The 24,536-nt window shown below is 49.4% G+C and overlaps 1 protein-coding gene across 2 annotated transcripts in view; it reads right to left on the minus strand.

Moving 5' to 3' along the window:
• MCMDC2 (minichromosome maintenance domain containing 2) overlaps positions 1 to 24,536 on the minus strand; it is a 1,176,074-nt gene that overhangs the window by 152,086 nt on the left and 999,452 nt on the right. For both annotated transcript variants that reach the window (XM_085604114.1, XM_085604113.1), the window contains one exon: positions 11,094 to 11,236. In XM_085604114.1, the coding sequence (XP_085460240.1) occupies positions 11,094 to 11,236 (143 nt within the window). The remainder of the gene's footprint in view (positions 1 to 11,093; positions 11,237 to 24,536) is intronic.

A 24,536-nucleotide genomic window follows, 5' to 3' on the forward strand; every position in this document is an offset into this window, starting at 1 on the left:
CATGAGGCACAGGGTCAGACTGATTTGCATATGGCCATGTCTGAACTGGGGTGGCAGAGTGGGCTAAAGAACGGTGATGGATCAAACCCAGATCTGTTGACTGGGTGTGAGTGTTTGATTGGTTCTGATGCTCCGTCCATCACCACCTCCTTTTGTACCGCTTTGTTCGCCATAAGTCGGCAGGGTATGCTCAGACATGAGTCCCTTGCTCACTTTACCACTGGATTCAAGCAAGCCTGGCTGAAGACGGCTGAAATGCTAGAAACCGGTCCTAGGAAGCTTGTTTCCGGTCCAGGGAAGGCATGGCTTGGCAGTTCGGGCTGGACTGTTCCCATGAGGCACAGGGTCAGACTGATTTGCATATGGCCATGTCTGAACTGGGGTGGCAGAGTGGGCTAAAGAACGGTGATGGATCAAACCCAGATCTGTTGACTGGGTGTGAGTGTTTGATTGGTTCTGATGCTCCGTCCATCATCACCCCCTTTTGTACCGCTTTGTTCGCCATAAGTTGGCAGGGTATGCTCAGACGTGAGTCCCTTGCTCACTTTGCACACTGGATTCAAGCAAGCCTGGCTGAAGACAGCTGAAATGCCAGAAACCGGTCCTAGGAAGCTTGTTTCCGGTCCAGGGAAGGCATGGCTTGGCAGTTCGGGCTGGACTGTTCCCATGAGGCACAGGGTCAGACTGATTTGCATATGGCCATGTCTGAACTGGGGTGGCAGAGTGGGCTAAAGAACGGTGATGGATCAAACCCAGATCTGTTGACTGGGTGTGAGTGTTTGATTGGTTCTGATGCTCCGTCCATCACCACCCCCTTTTGTACCGCTTTGTTCGCCATAAGTTGGCAGGGTATGCTCAGACGTGAGTCCCTTGCTCACTTTGCCACTGGATTCAAGCAAGCCTGGCTGAAATGCCAGAAACCGGTCCTAGGAAGCTTGTTTCCGGTCCAGGGAAGGCATGGCTTGGCAGTTCGGGCTGGACTGTTCCCATGAGGCACAGGGTCAGACTGATTTGCATATGGCCATGTCTGAACTGGGGTGGCAGAGTGGGCTAAAGAACGGTGATGGATCAAACCCAGATCTGTTGACTGGGTGTGAGTGTTTGATTGGTTCTGATGCTCCGTCCATCACCACCCCCTTTTGTACCGCTTTGTTCGCCATAAGTTGGCAGGGTATGCTCAGACGTGAGTCCCTTGCTCACTTTGCCACTGGATTCAAGCAAGCCTGGCTGAAGACGGGTGAAATGCCAGAAACCAGTCCTAGGAAGCTTGTTTCCGGTCCAGGGAAGGCATGGCTTGGCAGTTCGGGCTGGACTGTTCCCATGAGGCACAGGGTCAGACTGATTTGCATATGGCCATGTCTGAACTGGGGTGGCAGAGTGGGCTAAAGAACGGTGATGGATCAAACCCAGATCTGTTGACTGGGTGTGAGTGTTTGATTGGTTCTGATGCTCCGTCCATCACCACCTCCTTTTGTACCGCTTTGTTCGCCATAAGTTGGCAGGGTATGCTCAGACATGAGTCCCTTGCTCACTTTACCACTGGATTCAAGCAAGCCTGGCTGAAGACGGCTGAAATGCTAGAAACCGGTCCTAGGAAGCTTGTTTCCGGTCCAGGGAAGGCATGGCTTGGCAGTTCGGGCTGGACTGTTCCCATGAGGCACAGGGTCAGACTGATTTGCATATGGCCATGTCTGAACTGAGGTGGCAGAGTGGGCTAAAGAACGGTGATGGATCAAACCCAGATCTGTTGACTGGGTGTGAGTGTTTGATTGGTTCTGATGCTCCGTCCATCATCACCCCCTTTTGTACCGCTTTGTTCGCCATAAGTTGGCAGGGTATGCTCAGACGTGAGTCCCTTGCTCACTTTGCACACTGGATTCAAGCAAGCCTGGCTGAAGACAGCTGAAATGCCAGAAACCGGTCCTAGGAAGCTTGTTTCCGGTCCAGGGAAGGCATGGCTTGGCAGTTCGGGCTGGACTGTTCCCATGAGGCACAGGGTCAGACTGATTTGCATATGGCCATGTCTGAACTGGGGTGGCAGAGTGGGCTAAAGAACGGTGATGGATCAAACCCAGATCTGTTGACTGGGTGTGAGTGTTTGATTGGTTCTGATGCTCCATCCATCACCACCCCCTTTTGTACCGCTTTGTTAGCCATAAGTTGGCAGGGTATGCTCAGACGTGAGTCCCTTGCTCACTTTGCCACTGGATTCAAGCAAGCCTGGCTGAAGACGGCTGAAATGCCAGAAACCGGTCCTAGGAAGCTTGTTTCCGGTCCAGGGAAGGCATGGCTTGGCAGTTCGGGCTGGACTGTTCCCATGAGGCACAGGGTCAGACTGATTTGCATATGGCCATGTCTGAACTGGGGTGGCAGAGTGGGCTAAAGAACGGTGATGGATCAAACCCAGATCTGTTGACTGGGTGTGAGTGTTTGATTGGTTCTGATGCTCCGTCCATCACCACCCCCTTTTGTACCGCTTTGTTCGCCATAAGTTGGCAGGGTATGCTCAGACGTGAGTCCCTTGCTCACTTTGCCACTGGATTCAAGAAAGCCTGGCTGAAGACGGCTGAAATGCCAGAAACCGGTCCTAGGAAGCTTGTTTCCGGTCCAGGGAAGGCATGGCTTGGCAGTTCGGGCTGGACTGTTCCCATGAGGCACAGGGTCAGACTGATTTGCATATGGCCATGTCTGAACTGGGGTGGCAGAGTGGGCTAAAGAACGGTGATGGATCAAACCCAGATCTGTTGACTGGGTGTGAGTGTTTGATTGGTTCTGATGCTCCGTCCATCACCACCCCCTTTTGTACCGCTTGATTCCGAGAGTGGCGGCCTTCCTCCGCCGTCAGACGACATCCATAGTGTTGGTGATACCTTTGTGGAAGACTCGGTCGTTTTGGAATTGTCCGTGGATCTTTCTTTTCAGCTTCCAATCTTCCCGACACTTCTCCAGGACCCAGTGGGAGCTTGCCACCTTCTGGTCCTTCAGAACCAACTATCCCTCAAGGTGTGGACGCTCTCTGGAGACATGAGAGCATTGAAGGGCTTTCACAGGCGGCTGCCGGTTTTATACAACAAGCTTGGGCTCCATCCGCCCGGAAACGATATTCAGCTGCCTGGAAGCGATGGGTGGGTTGGTGCCTTCAACGGCAGTTGGATCCCGTGGGAACGGATGTTACAGAGATTTTGAACTTTCTGTCGGAATGTGCGGAATCGGGCCTTGCCTACAGGTCTGTTAATAACTTCTGGTCCTCTATCTCGGCAGGCCATGATCATATTGATGGCAAAACGGTGGGGATTCATCCTCTGGTATGCAAGTTACTTAAGGGTGTCAGGGTGTCTAATCCCCCTCGACCCAGATATTCAACCTTATGGGATGTTTCTAAGGTTCTCTCTTTGCTGGTGTCTTGACCAGATAATCCAGACCTTTCTTTGAAACAACTATCTGCCAAGCTCACCATGTTGCTATGTTTTTTTTTTTTTTTTTTTTTTTTTAAACCGTTTATTGCAGTCTGTAAAAATTTACAGGTATGGGCCTACAACCACCCGGCCGGCCGCTAGAGTGACAAAAGCATATTGCATACATACAGTAAGAGTCTCTTGGCAGTGCAGAGTAGCGAAACAGGAGATAGCAATGTTGCAGGCCACATAGCTCCATGCCCACAGTACGGTTCCCTTTTCTCAAAACAAAACAACACGAAAAACCACACCCGCAAGGCAACCCGCGATCCAAGTGACAGCATGTGCTCCATAAGTGGGGGATCCAAACCAGCAGCAGAACTCTGACGAGGGGAATGGGAGTATATCAGGGACTGGGGGACCGCGTGCCCACGGCCGAGGGAGGGGGACCATCTAGGGAGACGGAGCAGGCGAGGCAGCCGGTAGCAGTGGCGGCTCACAAATACCCCCGCGGTAAGCGTTCCAGGGGCCCCAGATTTTCACCCACGCCCCAGGCTTACCCCTCGCCACATACACCACCTTTTCACGAAACATACACCAATCCATATGTTCTTTCCAAGCCAACACCGCAGGGGGCCTCTGGGATCCCCACAATTGAGCAATATCACGCTTAGCTATCATGTATCCCAGAGTCACCCACCGCGTCTGCGGGACCGAATAGTCATTTGGTTCCCACACATTCAGCAGGCATCTTCTCGCTTCGGGCAACAGCGCGACACGCGTAACCACACGCAGGACCTCATGCACACCACGCCAGAATCGCTCCACCCCTGGGCACCCCCACAGTATATGCATGAAAGTTGCCAACGCACCACAGCCACGCCCACACATTCCGTCACCAGCAAAGCCCATACGTAAAAGCCTTGGCCCCGTCACGTAAACCCGGTGAAGGATCTTAAGCTGGACGAAACGAAGGCGAGCCGGGATGGCCACCTCTTTTGGAGAGGCCACCGCGGAAATCCAATCCTCGTCGTCCAGCTCTAGCCCGTCGGCGACCCAGGCCTCGCGGAGACTAGTCAGCAGGCACGATCTGTCGTTGATCAGTTTTTTATATACGAGGGAGATCGTGCTGTCTGGGACATGGCCATCCAGCACCCTGTCCTCCAGGGGGGAAGACTCCGGAATGGACGCGACATCCGGGAAGACGGAGCCCAGCGCATGGCGGACTTGTAGGTACCGAAAGTACTCACTGCCCTGCAGCTGAAACTCCGTCTGCAGCGCCGCAAAAGTCTTGAATCCCCCCCTCGTCCAGAGATCTCCCACCGTGCTGATTCCGATCGTGTCCCACTTCTCGAAGCCCTTCGACGTCCACAGGGAGCCCAACCTCTCAGACGCGTACAGCGGTGACGTTCGGATCAAACGGTCCTTCCACCCCATGGCTGCATTAGCCGCGTGCCAGACACGCACCATGACACGCGTCGGTCCCGTCAGACGGGAGTCAGGCGCGGCAGAGTAGAGCGCTCGATTGTAGTCGCCACCGGGGAGGAGCATCTTGTCCATCTCAAACGCCGGGTTCAAGGCGGGCCCGTAAAGGCCATGATTAATTGCAGCCAGTTGGGAGGCCCAGTAATACCGTTTAATGTCCGGGAGGGCGACCCCCCCATCGTACCACGGGAGCGTCAATTTAGCTAGAGCAATGCGCGGCCTCCCGTCCCAGAACAGGCGCCGCTGGAGGCCCTCCACCTCACGGAAATAGCGTGCTGGAACCAAGTCCATAGTATTCTGGAGGGCGTAGAGGAAGCGCGGCAAGGACATCATTTTAAACAAGGCCGCTCGGCCGAGCGGCGAAAGCGGCAGACGCCGCCAGCGCACCACGTCCTCCTTCAAGCGCTGGAGGGGGGGCAACAAATTCCGCTCATAGCGGGCCTCCGGGTCAAGAGTGATATATATACCCAGGTACCGAAACCCCTGGGAGGCAATCTGGATCGGACAGTCCCGTGGCAGGACCGGAGCCTCCCCGGAAAGCACGTATACACAGGATTTCGCCCAGTTGATGACAAGTCCTGAGTTGCGACCGAATGAGCGCAAAACATCAACCAGGACGATCAGTGATTTACGCGGGGAGGCGAGATACAGGAGGATATCATCAGCATAGAGGGACACACGGTCCTCATACTCGGGGGTCCAGCGGAGACCACGGATGGAAGGGTGCCACCGCAGCCACTCCGCCAGGGGCTCCAGGGCCAGTGCAAACAGGAGAGGTGACAAGGGGCAACCCTGTCGCGTGCCCCGCCCCAGCGCGAATGGGACCGAGACTCGCCCATTCACCACCACCTGCGCCAATGGGCCCGAGTACAACAATTTGACCCAGCTGATAAAGCCCGGTCCAAATCCAAATTTCGCCAGCATCGCCCAGATGTATGGCCACTCCAGCGTGTCAAACGCCATGGTGGCGTCCAAGGACGCCAAGATGGCCGGCTCCCGCACAAATGGGACACGCGCGAGCACCCCGTGCAAGCGCCGCAGATTGAGCGCCGTGTTGCGGTGTGGTATAAAGCCAGATTGGTCTTGGTGGACCAAATCGCCCACCACGCCAACCAACCGGTTGGCCAACACCTTGGCGAGGATTTTAGGCTCCGCGTTCAGGAGCGAGATCGGCCTATAGGATGTGACCCGTTCACGGGGCCTCCCCTCCTTGTGGACCACCACAATTGTGGCCAGACGCTGGTCCGGCGGGAGGGAACCCTGCGAGTGGGCCGCCAGGAACATCGCGCGCAGGTGGGGCGCCAACACATCCGGGCGTAGCTTGTATAGCTCAATGGGAATACCATTGGGGCCCATGGCCCCGCCGGATGCAACCGAGCGAATAGCCAAGGCGATTTCGTCCGAGGTGGGAGGAGCGTCCAGCGAATCCCCGTCCTCCACCGTAAGGGAGGGCAGTGCGATGTCTCGAAGCAGGGCATGGGAATCTTCCTCCGAGCAGGGGGAAACCGGGGAGTAGACTTCGCGGAAATGGTCCGCAAAGCAGGCAACAATGGCTTCCGGCTCGGTGACACACGCACCATCCACACTCTCAATCAAAGGAACCACGCGGCTCGCTCTCTCCCTCTTATCCAACCACGCAATCAATTTGCCAGCCTTATCACCCACATCATACAATCGCCCCTGCTGCTCTCCACTGAGGCCCCTGGCCGCCTCCGTGACGAGGGCCCGACAGGCCGCCTGCTTTAGGTGTAGAACATGCAGCTTGGCGTCTGTTACCCCGCTCCCCAGGTCACCCTCCAGTTCTGCAATCTCGGCCTCCACCCGGGTCACCTCCTCCCGCTCGCGCCGCCGGGCATGGGAGATAAAGGAGAGGGCCTCCCCTCCTAGAACTACCTTGAAAGCCTCCCACAGGGAGATGGCCGAAGGGACCGACCCCACATTCTCGTCGAAATATCGCCGTAAGGATTTGATCAAATCGGCACGAATGGTGGGGTCGCGCAAATACCATGCATTGATTGGAGCCACCCTGCCATCCCCCCTCGGGAAGACATCGAAATGTAACAGCAATGGGGAGTGGTCTGAGATACCCCGCGCCAGATGGCGCACCTCCCCCACCCTCCCTGCATGGGCCGCCGGGACAAGGATGTAATCAAGCCGCGAGAGGCTACCATGGGCGCCCGAGTGGAAGGTGTACTGCCGCTGTGCGGGATGTTTTAATCGCCAGCAATCCACCAGGCCCAGCGTGTCTAAAAGGCCGGGCAGCCACGCCTGTGCCCGGGGGAGGTCCCTAGGGGGATGGCGATCCATAGACCCAGAAGCTACCGCATTAAAGTCCCCTCCAACCACCAGCAGGCCACTCGGAAGGTCCAGAAGGAGGTGCCCCAGATCCGCAAATGTGGTGGCTTGTAACCCAGGCGGGACGTACACTGATATAAAAATAAACACTCTACCCTCCATTCCTCCCACCAGAACAGCGCAGCGTCCCCTCCCATCATGGCGCACCCCATCAATCTCCAACGGGAGCGAGCTCCCGATCATAATGCCCACCCCCCGCGAGCCCGAAGCGAAGCCAGAATGGGCCGCCAAACGATATCCCCGCCGATTCATTGCATGAAAGGAGCCACCCATAAGGTGCGTCTCCTGCAGGAAGACAACACCCGGCGAAATACGTTTTAAGTATTGCAGGACCACACCACGCTTAATCCTATCCCCCAGGCCGTTAACATTCCATGACAACACAGTCAAATCCCTACCCCCCATCATACGTCGAAACAATCGGTCGTCCCCCACCGAGCATCTTAAGAACAACAACACAATAGCGGGTTTGCCTTGCGGTGCAAACAAACAACACACCCCCCCCACCCCCCCATCCCCACAGAACTCCCCCCTCCCTGCACCCCTGCATGAGCCCAGACAGCCCCCCCAAAGTGCAGTGTGCCTGTCGCCCCATAGCTAAAACTAACTAGTCCCCCAGAGGAGGAGGGAAGCCCCCAACAGACCCCGCATGACCTCCGTAGGAGGGGAACATATGCAATCAATAAATGGTGAAGGAACATCGTCCAGAGCAAGGCCTATTCAGTCACCCCTCAATTCTGATCCGGCGGGCCCTCCTCGCCAGCCGCGCCCCCCCCGCCCCCCCGGCCCCGATCTCCAGGCAGTGTGTCCAACCAGTCCCCAGCCGCCTCGGGCCGGTCGAAGAAGTGCGTGCGACCATCCACCTCCACCCTCAGCTTAGCTGGAAAAAGCATTGAGTACTTGAGGTTCAGGTCCCGTAGGCGACGTTTAACACCAAGAAAACTCTGTCTCTGCTTCTGAACCGCCGGAGTAAAGTCTGGGTAGAAATGCACATCCATGTTGTCAAGCTTGACCGGTCCCTGTTGCCTGGAGGTCTGGAGGATAGCATCTCTGTCCCGAAAATTAAAAATCCGGGCAATGAGAGGCCGCGGCGGGGCACCGGTCTTAGGTCTGCCCCCAGGGACCCGGTGAGCACGCTCCACCGCAAAAAGCTTACTCAGCCCCCGGGGCTGGAGATGGGTCAGGATCAATTCTTCCACAAAAAGATCTGCCGCCTCCGCCTCCGCCTCTCGTCCCTCCGGCACCCCCACAATACGGACATTATTCCTCCGGGCCCGACCCTCGGAATCCTCCAGTCGCCGGTCCATCAGGGCGCTCGCCTGGCCAAGCCGGCGCACCTCCTTCTGAAGGGCCACCACGTCCGTCGTGAGGCTCGTAGTGGTGTGGGCCAGGGAATCGACCCGGTCGTTCGTTTTGGACAAGTCTGCCCTCACAAGGCTCACATCCACCAGGACCGAGTCTATTTTTTGCGCTAGGGTGTCAAAACGCTGGTCCACCGAGGCCTTCATCTCTGCAATGGCGCCCATGACGTCCCGGAGGGTCAAATCCACCGGATGAGCAGATGCCTCCGTCGGGCCCACCGGGGATGCGCGCAATGTCTCCGGAGAACCCTTCTGGAGCGTGTAGCGGTCCATACTATTAGCTTGGTGCGCCGTGCCACGGCGGGTTGTCTTCACCTTCGCCCGGTCGCCATCTTGTTTGGTGGACATGCTTGCTCTCCCACCGCCGTGCCAATCTCCTCAAACGGGCCGCTATACCAATTCACGGGCTCCGGGGGGGGGGCGGGGGCGACCACCGAACCGCAGGTCAACCCACCGCCGGCGGGTCGGCCGGGCTCCTGGACAAGACCACACCACCTCACCCGGCTCCGCAACCCAGCCTCGCTTGAGTGCAAGGAGGGCGCAAAAGCGAAAGTGAAAGTGCGGGGTACGCGAGTCACCCAGCCCTGCCCGGCGCTGTTGTTCAATATGTCCCCGGATCGCCCCACTACTCCAACCCGGGGGGCCGGCGAGGAGAAGGCCGCAACCTTCGATCGGTGCTCCCACCGGTGTCCGGGGTCCGATTCGAGCCCGAAAAACGGGTGGCGCCTCTGCTCGGGTTCCCCAACACAGTCCCCTCAACAAGGACAGGATATCGCCAGGATTAATTCAGGAGGTCGCGGAGGTCCTCGGGAGCCTCGCACCTACGCGGCCATCTTGGTTGCGCGCTAGGCTCCTCCCTCCCATGTTGCTATGTTTAATCTCCTGTCGCAGAGTGTCTGATGTACGTGCTTTAGATCTGGCAGGCAGAATGTTTTCTCCACAGGGTGTCTCTTTTATCATCACGAGACGGACTAAAACAATGTCACGTTCGGTAGAGTATCCTGCTTTTCCTCATAATAATAAATTATGTGTTTTGCAATATTTGAAGAGTTATGAGGAACGCACTCTTGCACATAGGTCTGGTCCGCTGGGTCAGTTACTTTTAGCGATTCGAAAACCTTTCAGACCGGTTTCAGCTACCACCTTGGCTATGTGGGTCAGATGGGTGATGTCCGAGGCTGGAATCGATATCTCGATAAATGGGGCTCATTCAGCTAGAGGAGCTATGGCCTCTAAGGCTTACATGTTGGGATCTCGTTTAGAGGATATACTGAAAGCAGCTGACTGGTCTACTGATTCTATGTTTAAAGTGTTTTATTACAAGCCTATTTCTCATGTTTCTTCTGTTGTTATTGATGAGCTTTGAACCAGCATAATCAGAAGCCTCCGGTCCTGACATAGAGTACAACATTTTCCAACTATCGCGACAAGAATTTTTGATTCTATTAAGGCCAAGGAGGTGAGGTTTATCCCACCCGTTGGGACAGTTTATGCCAACTGTTAATTTGTTTTGATTGTTATATTCATAACAGTACTACATGCCCACCCTAACAGAATCCAGTTTGTGGGTTTCCCTATTTTCAACCTTGTTTCTATTTTCAGGAAATGACTCTAACAAGAACTAAGGTGATATTCCGTCTGGAGTTGGATCGCCGCCTTGTGAGAAGCTGTTGATCACAGCATTTGTGGATTTTATTCTCCGTTGAGAATTCAAAGGAACTGTTATCTCTCAGTTGAGAGTTGGGACTGTAATTTTGCTCGTACTTTTGGACTGGTTTTTCGCAAAGAAAGAGGAAGCCAGGATGGTGTCTCTCTACTTTGACATGTTGCCATTGGCTGTTATGAGGAGGCGTGGTTCAAATCCTCATGGGAGATGATGTTTTTTACTTTGTGTAGTTTACTTTTAATTGGCTGCTGTGAGTTCAGTAAAGAAATTGAGACAGCATAATCCTCGCCTTCGTGTCCTTAATAGAATCTAAAATTCTTGTCGTGATAGCTGGAAAATGTTCTAGTCTTAGCATACAGCCTCACCGCACGGCCTTGGAGGTATTCAGCAGCGTCTCCACTTCGCCTAAAGGTATTTCTTTATCTGGCAAACTATCGTTTCTAGGCATCGACGGGGTCTCTCTCATTTCTGTAAGCAGCTTGGTATTCAGATCGATGTGCGGATATATGGGGATTTATACATCAATCAAAACACGGCCATCTCGGCAGGCTATTAGCCACGCCCCCCAAGCCCACTATATTGTTAAATCCATGTGAGCAGCGGGAACCTTTATGAAAGATGATCATCAAATCAAAGAGGATACTGCTTATGACTGATGCATGCTAAAGTTCATCAAGCAAGAAGAAAACATTCTTGAGACAAGACTACAGCTAATTTTTCCAACAAAACTCCATTAATTAAAAAAAATCTTGGACAGTCCCTGAAATAGACAACGTGCAAAATCACAACAAGAGCAAGCACTATATGAAACAAAGAATAAAACGAACTTACAAGTTCTTTAGAGCAGATGTAGATAATTTTGACGAATGCATGGAATCGGTACGAACTCTTCGACTTGCCAAGTAATAGCCATGAATCAGCTTTTCAGCTTCTGGGTTGAGTTCAACGTGCAGTTCTTTGGCAAAAGCAATAAGCTAGTTGTAAAGAGAATTTAAAAAAAATAGTAACAGATGCAGAAAAATTACATGTAAAAAATAATAATGTTATAAATTATGTAAAATAAATTTTCATAAAATGTAGATGGGAGAATATTTTTCTAAATGAAGGATCAGTTGTGAAAACAAACTTGCCAACAATTCTTTTTTAAGTTTCAAAGAAGTTTTATTGAAAGAATAAAGGTGTCATTATACAATACATAGAATTAATCATGAGTCATTAAATCACAATATTTACTCCAACAAAAATATATGAATTGGATTAATAAATAGAAACAATAACAATGAAATTACAAAGAATAATGTAGTAAATATTCAAGTAGAAAGTTGAGGAACATCCGGAGACTTCATGGGGGTTTAAGTACTTCTTGTTGGGAAGGGTGTAATGAGGACACTTGCTTGGCACATGTATCAAAGAACATTGTAACAGGTGACCATAACTGAATACGCTTTGTAGCCATGTGTATAGGATAGGTGAGGAAGGTGTCTAACCTATGATTGTGGCAAATATCGAACCACCAGGCTTTATAAGAAATTTTCATAAAGTCTTTCCAATTCCTTGTTATTTGTTGAAAAGCAACCGCTATTAATAAATCGATAATTTTGACATTGAATGTATACTTGCTCCAGATCAGTGAGAGACTTCCTAAAAATACATTAATGACGGAAAAGGAACTGTTTTGGTACCAAAAATGTAATTAATTTGAGACCATACGCGTTTCCAAAAATTATGCACTAGTGAACATGAAAATAACATATGGAACAAATCAGCGTTTGGAGATGTGCAGGTCCAACAAATATCCGGTACATTGGGAAATCTTTTACTTAAGGTGTTCGGGGATAGTAAAAGCCTGTTATATATGTAAAACAGTGTTTGCGTTAGACTAGCTACTCTTGAAGACTTACGTAGCTTGCTCCAAATACTGCTCCACACAGATAGTGACCAATGTGTAGTAAGAGCTTTCTCCCAAGCAGTCTCTATTTCCGATTTTTGCCTGATCTTAGTAGTAGATTGTAGGAAGTTATATATAGTGAATGCTTTAGGTAGAGTGTGTAGAAGAGTGCATAGATCTTTAGATGAATCGCAAGTGTGGACTGTAGAAGGTGTGCTAACTAATTGAGTGTGTGTGTCTAGCACAGCTTTCCTAAGAGTGTAATATTTGGAAATGAATGAGGCAGGCAAATCATATATTTGCCTAAGTGAGGAGAAGGAAATAAATTCTGAATTCGAGAATAATTGGTGAACCCATATTAAACCTTTTTGTCTCCAAGTTTTCCAATAAAAGGGTCTATTGCGTATTAACAAAGTTTTGTTGTGCCATATAGTTGAGCTAAGGAAAGAATCGAGAGTCTCGTGAGTTGAGGGGAAAAGATTGGCCAAGGAGTTTGGAGGTAAGCTTAAATAAAGGAGTGGATAGAGCTTGGGGTTTGAGGGAAAAGGATAAGTATTCTTGAAAAGAAAAGGAGATAAAAACTAGTTTTCAACTAATGTCCATAATGGATACTCTGCTGTAGATTAAAGTAACCAATATGAGGCTTGACATAACAGAAATGCTTTTTGATAAGCGGAAAAATTGGGAAAGTTAACTCCCCCTTCAGGTTTAGGACGGGTTAGTTTGGAGATAGACATACGGGGTTTCTTGTTACTCCATAGAAAGGAGGAGAGTATGGAGTTAACAGATTTAAATAATTTAGCAGAAATAGGGACTGGAATATTGGAAAAGGTGTATAACACTATAGGGGAGAGCATCATCTTTATAGTATCAAGAACACCCCACCAGGATAGATAAAGGGGATGCCATTCAGTTGTAAGCTTCGAAATTTTCTGAATACATTTTTTCATGCATAACTCACAGTGCCTGGGATTGTAGGCGTGAAATGTAGTCCTAAATATTTAATATGATTGGACTTCCATGTGAAGTTAGCTGGAGTGAAATCTACTTTAAAAGTGTATTTAGTCAAGGGTAGAATCTCGCATTTGTCGCTATTTAATTTGTACCCAGAGATTGAGGAAAAGGATTGAACCTCTGCTAAGAAGGCGGGGATCGAATCGTTAGGGTTTGAAATAAAAAGCAAAATGTTATCAGCGTATGCAGCAAGTTTAATATGAGATGTGGGTGTTTCAAAACCATGTATGTGTGTATTTTGACGGATTTTTGGAATAAAGGGTTCAAGGGCCAAATTAAAAAGAAAAGGGGATAAAGGGTATCCTTGACATACTCCTCTGTCAAGATCAAAAAATGATGATATTAGACCATTAACGCATACAGCAGTGCGTGGGTTGGAATATAGTATGGTAATTATGGATATAAATTTAAGGACCGAAACCGAACAACTTGAGGGTATAAAATAGGTAATGCCATTCAACTCTATCAAACACTTTTTCCGTGTCTAATGCTATTGCTGCAAGGGATTGTTTTAGATGTGAGGCTTTAGATAAGATGTTGAAAAAGAGTTGTGTATTGTCTGTGATTACTCGTCCCATAACAAAGCCAGATTGTTCCTTGCCTAATATACTTGGTAAATAGGAATCTAAACGAAGGGCTAATGCTTTGGAGAAAATGTTGTAATCGATGTTAACAAGGGATATGGGTCTATAATTTTTACAGTATTTTGGGTCTTTGCCTTTTTTAGGTATGAGGCAAATGTGTGCTTCTGAAAAAGAGCCAATGGATTTTTCCAAGGAACTAAAAGAATTAATTAGGAAGTGCAATTGGGGTATTAATAATTTGGAGAAATTAAGAAAGAATTCGACAGTGAATCCATCTGGTCCAGGTGCCTTATCTTTCTTGAGATGTTGGAGAGCATCCAAAAGTTCCTGTTGTGTTATGTCGGATTCCAGGGATGATAAATTAGGAGAAATCTGCTGAGGTTTTTGTATAGTGGAGAAAAAGTGCGACAACGTGAGGTCTGTGGGGTTTGTTTCCGAGAAATTCAATGACTTATAAAACAAGGAAAATTCATTCAAAATTTCTGCATCTTTGAATTTCAAAACAGATTGTTCATCATAAATAGACTCAATGTTTAACTTGTTATGCTTGTTTTTCAAATAGTTAGCCAACATTTCCCTGCTTTATTTTTACCACCATAAAATTTTGCGCTAGATTTCAGTAAATATAATGAAGCATTGTCTGTTGATTCTTTGTTAAACTGTAATTTTGCTTTTATAAGAGCATCTAGAACGTCTTTTGATTTAGATGTGTAATAAGCGTGCTCCAGTCTCTTTATATCTTGGAAAAGAGTATGAGTACATTTGCGTGCGAAATTACGTTTTCTAGCTACGTAGTTTATGATAAAATCTCTCGCTGAGGCCTTAAAGGCATCCCAAATAGTTGACAAGGATAGAGAGTGAGTTTGGTTTATTAAGAAATAATCATTAAAGAAGGTAGAAAAGGAAGAGGAAAATGCTGGATCCAAAAGAAGAGTATTATTAAAACGCCATATTTTGGGAGCATTAACCTTGGGTAATATGTCCAGGCAAATTGAAATAGGGGCATGGTCCGATAATAATGATGGGCCCGATTCACAGAACTAACTTAAGACCAAATCCTAAACTTACTACCATTTGAAGGCACTTAATCATTTTGGTATTCACAGAAGGCACTTACTCATTTCGGTATTCACAGAACTTAGGAGTCCTAACTTTAGGACTCCTAAATGCCTTCTGTGAATACCGAAAGTCGTAAAGTTAGGACTCCTAAATGCCTTCTGTGAATACCGAAAGTCTTAAAGTTAGGATTTTTCTCAGTTTAGGAGTAGTAAAGTTAGGACTCCTAACTTTACTACTCCTAAACTGAGAAACATCCTAACTTTAAGACTTTCGGTATTCACAGAAGGCATTTAGGAGTTCTAAAGTTAGGACTCCTAAGTTCTGTGAATACCGAAAGAGGAGTCACCACCAGTAGGAGCAATAGTTTAACATTAAGCCAGTGTCCTTCTGTGTCAGATTCTTGTGAAATAAATTTAACATGGAGCGATTTACGACAGAGAATCATGACTCCATTACGTCTGCCGTCACCTTTGGAAAAGAAAATTTCCCCCACCCATCCTTTTTTTAGTTTTAAAGATTCAACCTCCGTGAGATGATTTGGCCAGGTGGGTTAAGACTCTCTGTCTTTTAATGGGAGAATTTAGTCCCCTAACGTTCCAGGATACTAATTTCAGCGGCATGGCATGTTGGAAGAAATAATTAATGAAAAAATTGAACAATAATAATCAAATTCAATGAGGCAATAATAAATAATATGAGAGAAGGAGAATATCATATATATAGTCACAATGACTGGAAAAGGAAGGAATAGAGATATAGAGAGTGATACAAACAAACAGTAAAACTGATATGAAAAGACAATTGAATGAATAGGTATGTAACTGGAGATGTAATTAAAAAGAAGAATAGGAGAAATTGAATGAATAATGATATAAATACTTGATAACGAAAGCTGGAGGATAACAATATCAGTATTGAAAATAGCTGGAAAGAGAGAAGGAACATAATGAGGAAAGACATAGGAAGTAAAGAAATCAACGACACCTGAGAAGAGAGTGAGAAAAATATTTGGATAGGAAAAAAGAGGGAAAGCTAGGAGCAAAAATAAAAAAGAAGTGCAGGAGGATAACATACCTACATAAAGAAGGTTCAGGGCGACACGGGAGAGGGGGTGGAACCACATGGAACAGACGGCACATCCAGGGTCAACCGAACGGAGGGTCAGGGAGATACCACGTTACAAGGGTATAAAATCTGTGGAGACGAAGAATAATAAAAATTAGGATAATTACTGGAATGCACGGAAACAAGAAAAACCAGAAACGACATTGAACAAATTGACATAAATTGAACCTTAGTTAGAACAGCAAGGTTATCGAAATTCAAAGAAAATCACATCTTAAATGATGAAATACTGTAAAGAAGAGAACAAAACCTAAACATCCTGCAAGGAAAAAATACAGAATCAAACATTAAATGAAGAAGAAGGCCCTGAGGAATCCATAACATCCGTTTTGCATGCGTTTATGAAACTTTGTAGACGCAGCGGATCTTCGTATGTTGTTGTTCTGTAGTTGTACGTAACTTTGAAGAGACAGGGGTGAAAAAGGCCATAGCGGGCTCCCATCGAGCGAAGATCAGCTCTCATGTTGAGAAAAGCCTTACGTCTGTTAGCAGTAGCTTTAGCATTGTCCTGTGCGAAAAATAAAGTTGAGCCTGACCATGTAATTCTTGGAGAAGCTTTGACCGGTGATAATACTTTTAACAAATCTGTGTATTCTAAAAAGTATAAGATGACTCCACTTGGTCTTTGTGAGGGTGTAGCATGAGATGGAGCATGCCCCAGCCTGTGTGCTCGTTGAATGTTAGGCATAGTTCCCTCTGGCATATGAAGTAATTTAGGGAGGAACGATTTTAAAAAGGTAAGAGAATCTGATCCTTCAAGTCCTTCTCCCAGGCCGTAGATACTTAAGTTGTTTCGTCTATTACGATTTTCAAGATCCTCAACCTGTCTTTGGAGCGTTGAGACTTGAGAGTGAAGTTAAGAAACATTAACACAAGTTTCTTTTGTGTTCAACCGCAGAGACCCTTGTATCAAGGTGAGACCAGTTATCCGTTAGGATTTGCAATTTGGTGTTAGTCTCTTCCATAAAGGGTCAAAGGGCCCTGATTTCCTCCAGCAACAATTCCAGAGACACAGGCGAGACTGATTTAGGTGGCGAGGGAGGATCTTTTTTTAGGCGTTTAGTGATGGATTTCCCAAGAGCTGCAGGTGAAGCTTCCATGGTTATCTCTGAGCTTTGAGGTGTAGATAATAGAGAATCTCCCAACTTAGAAAACTCAGTGAAGATCTTCGAATTTTTGACAAAAATGTGCTTTGGCTTAGATGGCAAAGGATGAGATGCCTTTGTTCTGCCCATAAAGCGTGGTCTATACACTACCTTCTGAGGCAGATATACTGAAGATTGAGCACGTTGAGGTGAAGATCACATAAGAGAAAAAATTGTGAAGAAGAAAGTCAATTCAACAACTGTATCAATATGGCTTTAAAGTTTGAGCAAGGAAGTCTCTATTATATAAGCAGACAAGGTGTTGATGCATACTTTGTGCCTACTTCAAATCAACAATATGGGAGCGAAAAGAAACTCACGCTATGAAGGTTTGCTAATAACCACAAAATGGCTGCCGTATATGTTTCTTCACAGCTACCTCAGCAAAATATTGGAAGTGAGATTCAACATTAAAAACCAAGGCTCCAGAGTGAAATATAACAACTTTTCCAATTCCTAGGCATGCTGAGGACAAGGTTAAGCGTCTGTTAGTAGCTGTGGCTTCATTTGTGAGGAGCTGCACAATCGCGGTAAAAATACAAAATGGCGGCCGCGAAAATGCGTTGCCGTGATAGAACTCACTTCCTTGAATAAACTTCTTGTTTGCTGCAAGGTGATGCGCCGAGGGTCACATAGCTTTCAGCAGACCTTTAGACATCCGTGTTCGTCACCAACGTCGCAGAGGACTATTGGGAAACGTGAAATCTCCGAGACGCGCCGGAAAGCTTCACCCGCGTGCCGCCATATCCCTCGGGCACGAAGCCACGCCCCCACTTGCCAACAAGTCTGACAGGGTGGTTGCGTGTATTTTATTACCCGCTAAAAGACCTGCTTGCTACTAAGCTAAGTGAAGTATGAGGCTAAAACACTAACACCAAAATAACCACTGGAGTCGTTGGCTGTAGAAGCTGTTGATTTATTCCAAAGAATGGACCCACGACACAGGAGACATCTGGAGAGGTCTGAGTACTGGCCAGGAATGACCATTCTCAGAACTATGCCGTACGTTCCAAACAGAATACATATCATAGGCAAATAACAATGTATTACCTCACAATAGACTCCCAATATAACCATATTACACCTTCTTCCCCCCAGAAAGAGAATAAAGGAAAACAGAGTAACAACTAAATAGCAACAATAAAGCAAATCTAAAAACATATAATAATAATAACAAATCTTCAATATAGCTCAAAATTCTGAAGCTTAAAAGGTTTGGCAACTCCAGTACGGCAAACATTTAACCACCATTTAGAGAAAGGGAAACCTAATTTCTCAAATGTTACTGGCAGCAAAACAGTTGCAGGCACATTTTGTGGAAAGAAGATGGTCTAACCACAAGCTGAAGTTCATTTCCCTGCATATGACAGCTATCTGGGAATTAAAATACAATAGCTTCCTCTAATGTCTTATGATCAGAAGAAAGGGAGCTTACCTGCCCCAAAAATGAAAGAGTATTATATAGCAGGTTTTCTATATATCCAAAGTGAATGAATCTACGTTGACACCTATTTGTTTTAAAGGAGCAAGGGCTATTTGCTCTAAGCCAACTCCAAACACTAAGGCCGAGATTTACTAAGCCTCTGCACTGTCCTTGCATTGTGCAAATTGACGCAAGGACAACGCAAAGGCTTCAGTAAGACTTACAGAACAAGTTACTTACCTTCAGTAACAATATATCTGTAAGAAACATTAGTTAATTATAGATTCCTCACCTTAGAATTACCCCCAGGCGTCAGACTGGATCCAGAAAGTTTTTTCGTCAGCAGTACCTCTGCGCATCGGAAGGTGGCGTCGGTCGGCTCCGCTTCTGTCGTTGGCATCGTGGTCGCCGGGATGATATCGTTGCAACTAATTAGACGCCGCCCTCGCGCGCTGATGTTAGTTATGTATACTACTTTCCGCACCAGAAACACAGAGCCATGCAAGACACTGACCACTGGTGCACAAAACTAGGGCCCTGAAAGGATGTCCTTAACCCTAGAAATCAGTTCGCAGAACGGGGAGGATGGATGGGGCGGTAAGAAAACTATAACTAACTCATGTTTCTTACAGATATATCGTTACCGAAGGTAAGCAACTTGTTCATCTGAAAGAAACACGTTAGTTATAGATTCCTTACCTTAGAATAGATACCCCAGCAATACCAACCCCAGAGTTGTGTCTGCGAACCAAGATCACACCAGAAAGTCCTGGAGAACAGAACAGCCAAAGAAGCCGTCTCTCCGGACATGATTGTCAAGGCAGTAGTGTTTGGTAAAGGTATGCAACGAAGCCCACGTATCTGCCTGACACATGTCATTCATAGGAACTCCACGTCCCAAAGCAGTAGTTGCTGCCGTCGCCCTGGTGGAATGGGCGCGCAGCCCCACTGGGGGCTCCTTCTTTGCCAGAGAATAACAGGCTTTGATATACAAAACGACCCATCGGGAGATAGTCCTTTTGTGTACAGCCCAACCTTTTCTGGTGCCCACGTAGCCAAAAAAGAGCTGGTCATGCACCCAGAACTGTTTTGTGCGATCCAGATAAAAGGAAAGCGTACGTTTTGGGTCCAGATGGTGGAGCCTCTCCTCCTCTTTCGAAGGATGCGGAGGTAGGCAAAGTGATGGTCTGCCCGATGTAAAAGGCAGTGACAACCTTGGGCAGGAAGGCTGGACGAGTCCTGAGAACCACCTTGTCCGGATGGACAGACAGGAAAGGAGGCTTGAAGGAAAGAGCCTGGAGCTTACTCACCCGTCTGGCAGACGTGGTGGCTACCAGGAAAGCAGTTTTAAGCATCAGAAGCCTTAAAGGACAGTTGTGAAGTGGCTCAAAGGGAGCGCACATTAAAAAGGTTAAGACCAGATTCAAGTCCCACTGAGGCATAACGAAGGTGATAGGAGGAAATAGATGAGTTACAGCTTTCAAGAAACAATTAACCACTGGGGACTTGAAAAGAGAAGGCTGATCAGGAAGCCGAAGGAAGGCAGAGATGGCCGAAAGATAGCCTTTGATAGTGCCCAGAGCAGAGCCCTGCTGGGCTAAAGAAGGAAGGATCAAGAGAACTTCAGAAAGAGGGGCAGAAAGGGGATCCACAGCCATTGCTGTGCACCATGCCACAAACTTGTTCCACCGGCAGGCGTATACCGTATTATTGGAGGGACGCCTGGCTGCCAAGATTACATCGCAGACTTCGGGAGGCAGGTCAAAAGACGTCAACTGCCGCTGCTCAATCTCCACTCAAGGAGGTGGAGGCTGGACAGGTTCGGGTGGAGGACCGTCCCTTGCTGCTGCGACAGTAGATCCTCCCGAAGAGGCAGTCTGATCGGAGGATCGATGGCCATTGGAAATTCCAACACGCAGAATTGCTGACATTGCGAGTTCTCTTCGATGGCGAATAGATCTAACCAAGGCTTTCCCCACTGTCGAAAGAGACCTTGCACCACCTCCGAGTGCAGACGCCATTCGTGAACCATTATGCACCTGCGGCTCAGTTCGTCCGCCCTGGGGTTCAGGGAACCTGCCAGGTGTTGAACCACCAGGGATATGCCCTGATGTTCCAGCCATATCCAGAGGCAGAGGGCCTCCTGACATAGGGTTCACGACCCCACCCGCCCTGTTTGTTGCAGTACGATATGGCGGTGGTGTTGTCCGTGAACACCTGCACTACTCTTCCCTGGACAGGGGGAAGGAATGCCTTGAGTGCAATACGAATCGCCCAAAGCTCCAAAAGGTTGATGTGGAGCCCGGACTCCGCCGGAGACCAGAGGCCTCTGATCTCCGCCTCTCCCATGTGCCCACCCCATCCCAGAAGGGACGCGTCGGGCACCACCATGTGCTATGGTTGTGGAACGGAACGGGATCTGCCGTTGAACCAAATCCTAGGTTTGTGAGCTACCACTGCAGCTGTCGAGAAGTGCCCTCCGATATCTGGATGCAATCGGACAGATTCCCCAGATGCTGTGCCTAATGGAACTTAAGGTCCCACTGCAGACCCCGCATATGCCACCTGGCATGATCGACCAGCAGGATGCAGAAGGCCATGAGGCCCAGCAGCCTCAGGGTCATCCTGACTGAAACCAGGGTTAGAGGCTGAAAGATTGGAATCATAGCTTGAATATCCCGGACTCGCTGTTCGGCAGGATAAACCCGAAACCGCGTTGTGTTCAGAACCGCTCCGATGAAGAGGAGCTTCTGAGAGGGAATCAGGTGTGACTTTCTCAAATTGATGGAGAACCCCAGCTAATTCAGGAGGTCAGCCATAGTCTGGAGGTGGGAGACGACTGCCTGGGGCGAGCTCGCCTTCAACAGCCAGTCATCGAGATAGGGGAAGACTGGGACCCCTGATCTGCGCAGATGAGCTGCGACCACCGCCATCACTTTCGTGAACACCCGAGGGGTACTGGTAAGGCCAAAGGGGAGCATGGTAAACTGAAAATGCTGGTGGCATACTGTTAACCGCAGGTAACACCGGTGGGCCGGCAGGACAGGGATGTGAAAATAAGCGTCCTGCAAGTCCAACGCTACCATCCAGTCTCCAGGGTCGAGGGCAGACACGACCTGAGTGAACGTCAACATCTTGAACTTCTTCCGGAGGAAGCGGTTGACGTTCCTGAGATCTAAGATAGGACGTAGGCCCTTTTCCTTCTTGGGTTCCAGAAAGTAGTAGGAATAGCAACCACGACCTACTTCTGGGGCAGGAACACGCTCGATGGCTCCCTTGTCGAAGAGAGCCAAAGCTTCCTGTTGGAGAAGTGTCAGGTGATCCTCCGACATGCAGTGGTATTGAGGTGGCATGGCTGGAGGGGTAGCCTCGAAGGGGAGGGAGTTGCCCCTTTGGACTATTTGCAAAACCCACCTATCCGACGTGATGGTGCAACAGTGGGGGAGGTGATGGCGAATCGTGCTTTCCACTGGTGTTTGATAGGCCTGGAAGGTCGGAATAGGAGGGTTTGGAGGCTGCTGCAGAGGGGGGGGGGTTGGTGGATTGGCCTGCCCGCTGGCCCCCTGAACCAGGGCGTTGGTTTCCACGTCCCCGGCTGCGCGAAGGTTGGGAAACTTGCTGCAGCCCATGGCTCTGGGCAGGACGCAGTGAGGCACCCCGCCCATAGCCACGAAAAGGGCGAAAAGCAGACTGCGCTGGGCGACTGGAGAGGCCCAAGGACTTGGCCGTAGCCCGAGAGTCCTTGAAACGCTCTAGAGCGTTCTCCGCTTTGTCGCCAAAAAGGCGACGGCCATCAAAGGGCATGTCCATCAAGGTGTTCTGGACATCCCCCGAAAAGCCAGTCGATCTCATCCAGGCATAGCGACGAAGGGCTACAGACGAGGAAATCGTCCTGCCTAGAGAGTTGGCTGTATCCAGCTCACAATGGATGGTAAACTTAGCCACATCCCTCCTGGGGATCTCCCAGCCTGGGAGAGCACTGTCCAGGCCTCCTCCGGACACTGAGGCCGCACATGTGCAACCGTATCCTACACAGAGTGGGAATAACGGCCCAATAGACATGCGGTGTTTACCGACCGCAGTCCCAAGCTGGCGGAAGAAAACATTTTCTTCCCAAGATGGTGCAGCTTCTTGTATACCCTTTCCAGTGGAGCGGTAGGAAATGCGCGTTTGGAAGCGGAGGCTTGGACCACCAAGCTCTCCGGGGTGGGGTGTTGGGAGAGGAAAGTGGGGTCACCCAGAGCCGGGCGGTGGCGCCGGGCAATCATTCTATCCACGGGAGCCCCCGTGTTGGGCCTGGACCACGTGACCAAAAGGACGTCGGTAAGGGCCTCATTAAACGGCAGCAGGGGCTCTGAAGAGCTTGCTGCCGGCTGAAGCACCTCTGTCAGGAGGTTAGTCCTGACTGGCACCGTAGGAAGCTCGAGGTTGAGGGCCTCGGCCGCCCTACGCAACACCACTGCATATGACGCTCCCTCCTCCGTAGCCACGGTTCGGAGGAGACAACATACCAAGGTCAGGAGATGTGTCAAGACTACTGCCATCCCCCAGTTCCCCTCTCCAGTCCTGCTCAGATTCCATCTGACCAGTTAAAGGGTCACCTGACCCCTCCCAGTCCTCCTTCTCATCCTCAGGTTGCCAATCTGGCCGAAAAGGGACCACAGGAGTGAACAGGGGCACAAAAACCCCACTCGGCGCCGGATCCGGCATCGGGCGACACCGGTCTGGCTCCGGGTCCACATCAGGATGGAGGGGACACGACCGGCGTCAGTTGCGGTGCCAGAGGAAGCGGCGCCGGTGGAGGTGTAATTAGGTTAGCTGGAGCCAAACCGGATCCACGGTGGCCCTGCAGCGCTGTCGCTGGAGCCGAAGGCCCAGGCCCCCCAACCGAGTCCACGGGGCCCAATGGCACGCAGGTGGGTTCGGGCGGCCCAAAGATGGCATGCATCGCTCGAGAGAACATACAAAGTTGGGCGGGAGTCGCTCCGGGAAGGAAGGGAAGCCCGGAGTCGACTCCTCGGGCTGCGCGCGTGGAGCCGCGGGAGGGGCACCGCCCGCATTCACCGACCGACAGGGAGAAGTCGAAGAGCAATGATGCTTCTTCAACTTCTATTTGTGCTTCGACTTACCCGACCCTGAGTGCGAAGACTTCAATGACTTGGATGAGTGGTGATGGCTCCGTCGACCTCCCTCGCAACCGGGACCTCAAACGGTGCGGAGCCGACTACCAGCACTCAAGCAACTTTTGGGACCGCTCCCGCAAAAGCTTTGGCGCCATCGACCGGCAGTCGGAGCACGACTTGGGGTCATGGTCGCGCTCCAGGCAAAAGAGGCACACGCGGTGTGGATCCGGAACCGACATCAGTCGGGTACAGGAACCGCATACCTTGAAACCGGGCATCCCTCGTGCACCAGGAGTCGAAGGACTCAAGAAAAGAAGTCGACAAAAGTTGAGAACAAGTCAGTCAAAAAGTGACTGGAGGTACCACTCTCTCCGGATCTGCGCTGGCTGGCTCGGAAAAAGAAAGAACTGACGTCAGTGCGTGAGGGCGGCGTGTACGTAGCTACCGTGACGTCATCCCGGAGACAACGACGCCAACGACAGACGCGGAGTCGACAGATGCCACCTTCCGACGCGCAGAGGTACTGCTGATGAAAAATCTTTCCGGATCCAGTCTGCTGCCTGGGGGTAATTCTAAGGTAAGGAATCCATAACTAACGTGTTTATTTCAGATAAGCCATGCAAGGGACAATTTGTTCCGCCTTATGTGACTCTGTAAATTAATGTAATGCAATGCAGCCGCATACGCTGCATTGCCTTATGTTTGAAAGTGGTAGACATTACATGGGTGGAGCATGGGCGTTCCTGTGCATCCTCCCACGGAATTTGATGGAATTCCAGATTTACTAAACACAGTAAACCTGGGATTGTGCCAAAAACACGCGCCTACCACAGGGAGGCGTAATGAGGAGAAATACCTTTATTGCATACATCTTTATTGTTTGGAGACTTAAATAGCAGACCCTCTGGTTAGT

The sequence above is a fragment of the Triturus cristatus genome, chromosome 5_1 (assembly GCF_964204655.1).
Source record: "Triturus cristatus chromosome 5_1, aTriCri1.1, whole genome shotgun sequence".
Classification (NCBI taxonomy): Eukaryota; Metazoa; Chordata; class Amphibia; order Caudata; family Salamandridae; genus Triturus; species Triturus cristatus.